Source organism: Octopus bimaculoides, chromosome 5 (genome assembly GCF_001194135.2).
Source record: "Octopus bimaculoides isolate UCB-OBI-ISO-001 chromosome 5, ASM119413v2, whole genome shotgun sequence".
Classification (NCBI taxonomy): Eukaryota; Metazoa; Mollusca; class Cephalopoda; order Octopoda; family Octopodidae; genus Octopus; species Octopus bimaculoides.
This window is the reverse complement of record NC_068985.1, coordinates 49,794,354-49,805,245: the sequence shown is the minus strand read 5'-3', so window position 1 is coordinate 49,805,245 and position 10,892 is coordinate 49,794,354. Positions and strand designations below refer to the sequence as shown.

At 36.9% G+C, this 10,892-nt stretch overlaps 1 protein-coding gene across 1 annotated transcript in view; it reads left to right on the top strand.

Moving 5' to 3' along the window:
* The window catches only part of LOC106870975 (PAX-interacting protein 1), a 51,887-nt gene that overhangs the window by 33,808 nt on the left and 7,187 nt on the right, over nt 1-10,892 (top strand). Inside the window, exons 13-16 of the mRNA XM_014917220.2 lie at nt 1,323-1,366; nt 4,475-4,587; nt 6,884-6,971; nt 9,163-9,331. Coding sequence (XP_014772706.1) covers nt 1,323-1,366; nt 4,475-4,587; nt 6,884-6,971; nt 9,163-9,331 — 414 coding nt within the window. The remainder of the gene's footprint in view (nt 1-1,322; nt 1,367-4,474; nt 4,588-6,883; nt 6,972-9,162; nt 9,332-10,892) is intronic.

Sequence of the window (10,892 nt, the reverse complement as noted above, 5' to 3'; positions counted from 1 at the left end):
ATATATAGGGTGTTTCAAAAAACTTTATATCATTTGAGGTGTTAATATCACAGAAACTACATAGTCAAAGTAAATGAAACTAAACAGGATTAATGTTGAGCAACATAAGATTTATTCCTCCAAATTTGAATCAGAAATTCAAAAGTATGTGGATTCCATGAACGATTTCACAAAAACTGGCACACAACACATTCACTTTTGGTGAGTCCCTCTCATCCTCAAGGGGATTTTCTTCGCTCCAAATGTGAACATTATGCTTATTGACTTTGCCATTCCTATGAAATGTGGCCTCATCACTGCTTGAACTTGGCTTCTTCAAGTATCTCTTGCACATCAACATAGAATTGTTTGCACTTTTGCTTGTCATCTGCTGTTATGGCCTGAACAAGCTGCAGCTTGTAGGGTTTCATTATCAAGCATTTCCTCAGGACACGCCAAACTGTCATTGGAGGAATCTGGGTTTCCAGACTTGTTCTTCTTATGGGTTTTCTTGGGGCTTTGTAAGAGTTTTTGGCGAACCCGCTCGACCGTCTCTTGCGATGTCAGTGGTCGTATGATCCTTTTGCCCTGCACAGACAGCCTTCCTTGTTAAATTTTTTGTGCCATGTCCAAATCTGCATTGCCGTTGGTGACTTTTTAGAGAACTCTCATAAATGCCCCCTGTTTTTCTCATATATATATATATATATATATATATATATATACACATACATATATGTATATACATATATATACTCATATATACATATGTATATACATATAAATATAAATAAATATATATTTATAAATATATGCATATATATATATATATATATATATATATATATATATATATATATATATATATATATATATATATATATATATATATATATATATATATATATATATATATATACGCATATATACATACATATATATATATACACACACACATACATACATAAATATATATACATACAACATGTATATAAATACAAATTATAAATAATAGAAATGCAACTAATATACATAGATATATAATGAAAGTAATTGAAATTGAAACCATATTATAGTGAAAGTATTAATAGAGATGTTATTGTTTCACCTTTGACATGTAATACAGAAACAGTGTAAAAGATTAGAGATTGCTCCAGGCTCACATCAAGCCAGAAGTTGAAAATTTTTTTGGCCCATGACACTGCATGGTCCCTAAGTAAGGCATGTGTAAAATTTGTATTAAATCTGTTGGGTAGTTCTCAAGTTTTAGTGATGCACACATACAGACAGACACACATTCTCAGTTTTATATATATAAATTACTTTTATTTTTACTTTTTCAGTCGGTTGGTGTACTCCACTTAAAATATCTCGAGATGTTTGGAAGGTAAGGGCTATTTCATTTTATTTTTAATCTTGGCAGCAAGTTTGCAGAGTCATTAGAGCATTTATTGGACTGTTTTATGCTAATTTATTCCAACTCTGTTCAAATTTCATTCATGTCAACTTTACCTTTATCCTTTCATCTTCATCATCACCATTTAACATCCATTTTCCATGCTGGCATAGGTTGGATGGATTGACAGGAGCTGGTGACTCAGAGGACCGCATTGAGTTCCTATGTCTGCTTTTTGTCATAGTTTCTTTGGCTGAATGCCCTTTCTTAATGTCAAGTTGATATATAAAATACAGTCTGGGTCAGTAGAATTGTTAGTGTGTTGAACAGAGCATCTTCTGTTATCTTTTCAGGTTCTTTTGCATTTTGAGTTCAAATACCTCCTGAAAGAAATCCACCTTACTGGAGTCTCATAGATAGGAAGGTTATTGCAAACTGCTGACATGAAGTTTAGTGTAAGAAAGAGACTGCTTATCAAACTGTAATGAACTCACAAAGCTAAAGTATGTAGCATTAGTTCACAAAAGCTCTATGCATTCAGAGGATTATTTTATTTTTAAAACAACCTTAAAAAAAAAACATTTTACACTATTTTCTCCCTACAGCTTAACCATTGGTATATCTGTATAAGAAGTTTGCTTCCCAATCACATGGTTTTGGGTTCAGTTCATCTGTGTGGCACCTTCTGTCTTCTGCTATGGCTCTGGGCTAACCAAAGACTTGTGAGTGTATTTGGTAGATGGAAACTGAAAGAAGCCCAACATATATAAATATAAATATGTGTGTTTTTCCTTGACTTGATATTACATTTAGCTGTAAACAATTGTCACTGTCATACAAGCAGTGTGTTTCATTTCCTATATTTTGCAAGAACATATCTTACCATTGGGAACTATTACCTTGCTTGGAACCAGGTTGGTAACATGAAGGGCATCCAGCCATAGAAAATCTCCCTCAATAAATTCCATCTGACTCATGAAAATATGGAAAAGTGGCCATTACAATGAAATGATGAACTAAATGCTTCAATGAGCAGGTGGTTAATAATAATTAAAAGTGAATTTATTGAACATCGATGTTTAATTGTTGCTTTAGATATCAGATGATAATGCAGATAGGGGTTTAGGGATCATCCTATTATTGGCATTGTTTTGTGAATGTGACCAAGACTTTGAATTCCTAATAGCTAAACCACACTATTTGTAAGGAGATACTCTGGTTGATGTTGCTTCACTCAGATCCACCCTCATTGAATAGATTTACAGGCATTCAAGTCATAGCCATCTTGCTTTTAATAGCATAACATGGACATTATTTACATTTGACGGATATTTGTTCTCATCTTGTTTGTTGTTAACACAACGGTTTGGCTGATATACCCTCCAGCCTTCCGTCAGGTGTCTTGGGGAAATTTCGAACCTGGGTTCTCATTCCTAAGGTACTTTATGATGATGTCGTTGTTGTTGCTGTTACTGTTGCTGTTGCTGCTGCTGTTGCTCAGGTCACTGCCTGGAATTGAACTTGGAATCTTGGGGTTAGTAGCACGTGCTCTAAACCACTGTGCCATATGCCCACGGGTATATGGCGTGATTAAGAGCGCAGGCTACTAACCCTAAGATTCCAAGTTCAATTCCAGGCAGTGACCTGAATAATAATAATTTCAAAAAATACCTTAGGCATGAGAACCCAGGTTCGAAATTTCCCCAAGACACCTGATGAAGGCTGGAGGGTATATCAGCCAAACCGTTGTGTTAACAACAAACAAGATGAGGACAAATATCCGTCAAAGGTAAATAATGTACATAATTCCTCATCTCTTAAGTATAGGAAAAGCATAACATGGAGTAAAGTATCTATTGTGTCCTTTTTTTTTTCATTCAAGAATGTATGGTTTGAAAGAGATTTGTGTGCTATTTCTAGCAGGTCAAACAACCACATAGAGACCCATTTATACAAAGTTAGACACAATAATAGTGTTATTTCTTTAAGGCTTTGTCATCCCAGCAATCGATAGTTGATTCAATGTTTTAGAATGCTGAGCTCAGTTCCACCTGTGGGGAAAATCTAACTACAGCAAAGGGACAGCAGCTGTTTATTTGTTTAACACAATGGAAACTGGAAATAAAGTCTTATATTTAAGCCTAACCTAATGAAATAATTTTTAAAAAAAAATTTCATAAGAAAATGTAGTAGGGGAGACAACCGCCTGAATTTACATTGTTTAAAATTAGAATGTGATGGGAAGTGAATCTGATCTCTGGCAGTAGGGTTAACTTATTAGGCAAGTCTCTATACTTATGATAACTTGCTTTGCTGGAGAAATCTGCTTCTTAGACTTTGCACTCATTGACTCCATTGCCATCTATTTTATCAGGACCAATTTCATTTGTCTATGTTTCATCAATACTGAAGTTGATTCTATAAGCCAACCCTACATCTCTATTAAGATTAAATATTGATTTCTTTGTCTGGCTCCCGTGCTGATGGCACATAAAAAGTACTATCCAAATGTGATTGATGCCAGAGCCACCTGACTAGCCCCTGTGCTGGAGGCACATAAAATGCACCATCTCAACGTGGCCAATGCCAGTGCCCCCTAACTGGCTCCCATGCAGGTGGCATGTAAAAAGCACTATCCAAACATGATCGGTGCCAGGACCGCCTGACTGCCCCCCCTCCTGCTGGTGTCACATAAAAAGCACCCTCTGAACATGGCCGATGCCAGAACCCCATGACTGGCTCCCGTGCCGGTGGCACGTAAAAAGCACCATTCGAGCATGGTCAGTGCCAGTGCCACTTGACTGACCCCTGTGCCGGTGGCACATAAGAAGCACCCACTACACTCTCAGAGTGGTTGGCATTAGGAAGACCATCCAGTTGTAGAAACATTGCCAGGTTAGATTGGAGCCCGGTACAGCTGCTGGCTCTCCAGACCTCAGTCAAACCATCCAGCCCATGCCAGCATGGAAAATGAACGCTAAACGATGATGATGATTGATTTCTTTGTCTAAAAAAAGAAATCAAAAGATATCATTATTACTTATAAAAATGAGGTTTTTGGTTTTTTTTAATTCATGTTTTTAATTTTTTCTTTCACAGAAATTTACTTCTGTACCCAAAAGAAACTTCATTTCTCATGAAAACACTATTGAGGATGAGTTATCTAATTCTCTTTCATCTGATATTGATGCGCCTGCCAAAAAGAAAGCAAGGTTTGTGAAATGATTTAACCCTTTAGCATTTGGATTATTTTGTCAAATGTAATTGTTATTTATTTATATTGCTTTGAATTAATCATACATTATCTTGTAGCATCAAGATTTTTATGATTGATTGTTTATTTTAAGAATAACATTGTAGGCTTGTTGTGAGATGCCAGATTTGGCCAGTTTGAATGCCAAACAGGTAGAATATTTGAGCCAGATATAGCCAGTTTAAATGATAAAGTGTTAAGTAATTTGATTGAGTTGTAGCTTTGTGGTTAAGAATTTGCTTCACACACATGTAACCATATGACATGGGTTCAGTTCTATCATGCAGTACTTCAGATGTAAGGCCCCACTATCCCTGAAGATCTCTTCTAGAAAATGTATATATTCAACATAGCAAAGACTGCAAGTCGAAAACTGGCTTTCCTCTTGAGAGCCAGAAAATAATTCAGCTACTGATAATTCTTCTCTACAAAGCTCATGTAAAGCCTACAATGGAACACTGTTCACACATCCGGGACAGTGTTGCTGCTACACATACACATGTTCTTGACTGTATCTAAAGAAAACCCATTTGACTGAATGACATGAAATTGTTTTGCACTTCAGTCTCTAGTCCACAGAAAGCTAGCCTCTCTTTCTCCCTTTCTCTCTCTCTCTCCCTTTCTCTCTCTCTCTCTCTCCCTTTCTCTCTCTCTCTCTCTCTCTCTCTCTCTCTCCCTTTCTCTCTCTCTCCCTTTCTCTCTCTATATCTCTCTATCTCTGTCTGTCTGTCTGTCTGTCTGTCTGTCTGTCTGTCTCTCTCTATCTCTGTCTGTCTGTCTGTCTCTCTCTCTCTCTCTCCCTCCCTTTCTCTCTCTCTCTCTCTATCTCTCTCTCTCTCTCTCTCTCTCTCCTGCTATTGGAATGGCCTCTCTGCCAACTGCTGACTGACTAGTCTTGTATCACCTCCATTCAGACTACTCATGACTCAAACATCTCTTCTTTCATTACCTGTCTCTCCTATCATTGTGTGCCTCTTCCCCACTTCTAGGCCTTGCACTAACCACTACGTGGGATCTGTTTCTGTTGTGGTGGAGTCCAAACACCTCCGTGAAAGGATAAATGAACGGTTCTGAAATGTATAGATACGCATGCGTGCTGGAGATAGAAGAAGAGTGTTGTATGCGCAGCCATATATTATATAGAGAGCTGTAGAAGCCATTAAGAAGTGATATCGCTGGATTATGTGTTGGTGATTTGAACAGTTGATAAATGAATATACTATAAGTCCGCAACTACATTAATACATCATAACAGTGGATCACTCTTAATTTTCCCTTCAGCTGACTTTGCCTTCAGGATCATTGAGATATTTTAGCCAGTTTCTCTTATCAAACTAGAAAGCATTGGATATATGCAAAAACTGTCTGAAGTCAGATCATACTAAAACAGTAGCCTAACTTGTATTAATGGAGATAGTGTTAATCACATCCAGTTGTATTGGCTGTTTAACTCCCTAGATCAGTTCTGATTGAAGAGACCTATGAACAAAGCTATTCCAGCTTTGATTATCTTGTGCCTTTGGATATCTCGTGCAACATTATCCAATGTTGAGTGTGATTTGAGGAAATTAGACTGCTATTCCTAGTTGAGCATGTTAGATATCCCCACAAATCACATACTGCCTTCTTTTACACTGTCCTCTTTGATCTCAGTAGGATATGGAACAACCCAGTTGGGTTCTGAATGGAAATGAAAATTAGTTGAAATAATAACAGTTTGAAAATAAATTCAAATTACGACAAACGTAAATAAACAAACGAAGTTTGCCTTTAGAAGCGTTGAGATGTCTTAGAAAGTTAAAGAAGTGATTTTAAATTCTCAATCACAGAATAATGCTAATAATATAGCCTGAACAGGATAAACTACCCCTATTTTGCAGAAAAAAGTGTAGGTGGCTAGCGATTGAGAATTTAAAATCACTTCTTTAATTTGAAAATAGTATTGTACATGATGTGTAATTTGCTATTTTAAACCTAATTGGTTCTTAATATTGATTTCAAATTTTGGCACATGGTCAGCAATTTTTATGTTGATTACATCAACCCCAATGTTCTTTGGTACTTATTTCATCGACCCCTAAAGTCAGCTCTGGCAACATTTGAACTCAGAATGTAGGCAGAAGAAATGTTGCTAAATATTTTTCATGGCACATTAATGATTCTGCCATCTCACCGCCTTAAATTGGTTCTTAATATTGATCTTCTTTAGTATCTGACCTATCCATATATGCACAATATAATTTGTATTCCTTTAGGTTAATGAATGAAGCTGTATCTGTGACTACAAACCCCAAAATATTGTTTACTGGTTTTGGGAATAATACTGTGAGAAAGTTCCGTGGGGTGAGTATTAATTTTGACACACTTTACATTGTTGTTTAATCTCAAGTCAGACCTGAATTATCAGACCTTTGATCTAAGCTGTTCCACATATGGCTATCTTGTCTTTTATTTAGGTATAATGTATACTAAGATACATTATCTATGTCCTTCCTTTTTTAAGAACGTAATGGTTTAATGGAATTTTGGCTGCTATATTTAGCAGGTTGATTAATGTAAGGCTAAACATTTTGGCATAAGGCCAGTAATTTTGGGGGAGGGGTATAGTTGATTACATCAATCCTAGTGTTCAACTTGCACTTACTTTATCAGCCCCAAAAAGATGAAAACCAATGTTGACCTTGGAATTTGAATTCTAAACATAAAAACGGATGAAATGCTGCTAAGCATTTTGCCCAGTATGCTAATGATTCTGCCAGCTTGTCGCCTTCATAAGGCTAAATATTGATGTTCACTTTTTAGTGTATTGTATTGTTTCTTATTACCACTGATCTCCCAATCTAACCAAGAAAGCTATGTTTGGTTTTTCTGTTGTTGCTGCTGCTATTTGTCAGTTGTCACAGTTCCTGCCAGAAGTATTACAGGGTATTTGAACTCAGAATGCTCACAGTCAGAACAGATACTGCAAGGCATCTCATCTGACACTCTAAATCTCTGTCATTCCACAGCTCTGGACTGGTACTTTATTTAGGTGCATTTAGCAATGCCACCACCACTGCTGGACAATTTTTATCTGCTATTGATATATTTCTCCATAAGAGATTTCTTCAGAAGAGATGACTATAGTAGTTAATTAGTTTTTCCATGATGTATCTGCTTTATGTATGATACACAGATTGCTATTTTAAACTTATAATGCTTCTGTTGCACATAACAAACATATATATATATATGGGGATGGGGGTGGGAAACAGGAAGGGAATCCAGCTGCAGAAAATCTGCCTCATTGAATTCCATCTGATCCATACAGACATGGAACGGTGGACGTTAAAATGATGATTGTGGTAGACATATGTGTACACATACGCACATGTTTCTATTACATGTGGTTTGAGCAGAACTAATACATGTGACAAAAATACCTTGCAGTGTTTAGGTCAGTGAGTTTTCTCTTTGTTCACCATTCATTTTTAATGAAATTTGATGGAGTTTAATACCTGACAAAAAAAACTGCAGGCAATATCATCAACTAAAAACATTGACGGCGAAGGCATCTCATTGATGATATCCAGTAACTGAAACCAGTATATAATATATTTTTACAATTTTAAAAAATACTGGTCCATAATGTTTGGACTCCATAGGATTTCGGCTTCTTGTGGATATAGATAGGTTTAGTAACATCAATCATATACAATGCCTGATGTGGTCTACTAGCAGAAATGTGTGTATAGTTAAGATGTTTGCTTTGCAACTATGTGATTCTTGATTCGGTCTCACAGTGTAGAAGCTTGGGCAAGTAAGTGACTTACACTCAATTGTAGAATTTGGTAGAAGGAAACTGTGCTGGAGCCCATAATGTATATATGTTTATATGTATGTATAAGTAGGTAGATAAGTTTGCAGATGCACACATGGATGAATGGATCCTCAGACATCTCTTCTATATTAGATGCAACTATCATTAGACTTTCCAGCTGGATTCCCAAGCATGACCAAGTGAGACTATAGATATTGGGTCATTTCACCTGTGGTCTACCTGTAGGTGTCTTGCTTGTTGGTTTGGCTTGTAGAATATGTCTTGCAATCCTTTGTTGCAACATTATAATAATTCATAGGACTGGTGCTTTGACTTCTCAATATGGAGAAGTAGCAGCTTTAACCTAGAGATACTCTCTGACCTTTGAGCTATCCATCCTATCAAGCAACATTACCATTACTCTAGAAATCTTTCAGAGGAACCCCATGTAGGTCTACATAATAATTCTCAAATATAAACGTCTGGATTCTCTTCTCCCTCACTGCATATAATCTCACTGAAATGTAGAAACTTTTCTACACAATAACTCTGCTTGTTCTACTTCACCTGACTGGTTAAAAAACTGGGTTGGAGCCTTGATTACTCCTACTTCATACTTAATTGTTAGCAACAGAAAGCTACATCCAACCACATGTGAAACCAATTTACCTGCTTTGAAAAACAAAGAAGAAAAAGTTATGAACATTAAACAGAAAACATTCCTTTCTTTTGCAGATGGTGGAGAAGTTAGGTGGCTGTGTTACTGATAATCCACGCCAATGTACTCACCTGGTTGCCAAGTCCCTATGTAGAACTGTGAAATTCTTTATAGCAATTAATGTATGTAAATATATCGTGAACAAAGACTGGCTTGAAGACAGCATTACCAAAGATAAATTCCTTGGTAAGTTCCAACTTTTGTAACTGCTTACTCTTTTACTCTTTTACTTGTTTCAGTCATTTGACTGCGGCCATGCTGGAGCACCACCTTTAGTCGAGAAAATCGACCCCAGGACTTATTCTTTGTAAGCCTAGTACTTATTCTATCGGTCTCTTTTTGCCGAACTGCTAAGTTACGAGGACGTAAACACACCAGCATCGGTTGTCAAGCGATGGTGAGGGAACAAACACAGACACACAAACACACAAATATGTATATATATATACATATATATGATGGGGTTCTTTCAGTTTCCGTCTACCAAATCCACTCACAAGGCCTTGGTCAGCCCGAGGCTATAGTAGAAGACACTTGCCCAAGGTGCCACGCAGTGGGAATGAACCCGGAACCATGTGGTTGGTAAGCAAGCTACTTACCACACAGCCACTCCTGCTTGTTCATAGATGTTTCACAACTTTCTGAAATTGTCTTTCATCATGTGTGTGTATGTGTACATGTGTGCATACATGTTTGTATATATGGATATGTGTGCCTGCTAACATGTTTATATATATGCATGTCTGTGTTTGTGTATGAAGTTGTTCTTTTGCCTCAGATCAGTCCCGGTTGTGAATACCTACAATCAAAGGCGTTCCAGCTGTGAATGTCTCAGCTTTTGATATATCAGAGACTAAATTGTTCAGTGTATCCTTTTTAAAGACATTGGATGTGATACGAGGGAGGTTTGGGTTCTATTCTTTGCAGATCAAGTGACTAGATAGAGGCTCCTAAATCAGCTGATATGCTTGCCAACATACATGTTTTTTTTTTGTGTGTATGTGCATATTTGTATTTGTAATATGTATATGCTTTCTCTACCTACTTTTATTAATAAAAAACAATAATTTTATTATTTATTATTTTTCTCATCATTTATCAGTAAATTTTATGCAAAATAAAATATTGGTTTCAAATTTTGGCACAAGGTCCAGAAGTTTTGAGGGAAATGTGGAAGTTGATTACATTGATCCCAGCTATCAACTGGGATTGTTTTATCGACCTCCTAAAAGATGAAGGGCAAAGTCAACCTCAGTGGCATTTGAACTCATAACATAAAGACAGGCAAAATACCACAAAGCATTTTGCTCAGAGTGCTAACAAGTCTATCAGCACACCACCATAATGTAAAATGAAATATTAAAACGTAATTTGTTGGGTTATCATCATCATCATCATTTAACATCCGTTTTCCATGCTAGCATGGGTTGGATGGTTTGACTGGAGCTGGCCAAGCAGAAGACTGCACCAGACTTCTGTGTCTGTTTTGGCATGGTTTTTATGGCTGGATGCTTTTTCTAACACCAACCACCCACCCACCCATCAGAACGGACTGAGTGCTTTTTACATGGCACAAGCACAGGCGAGGTCAGGTTTGGCAAAGTTTTTACAGTTGGATGCCCTTCCAAACACCAACTACTCTACAGTGTGGACTGAATGCTTTTTACATGGCACTAGGACTGGCAGGGTCACCAAGTAATTTACAAGACAAAAATCCTTTGAAAGGAGAGGGGACATTGGTGGAGGT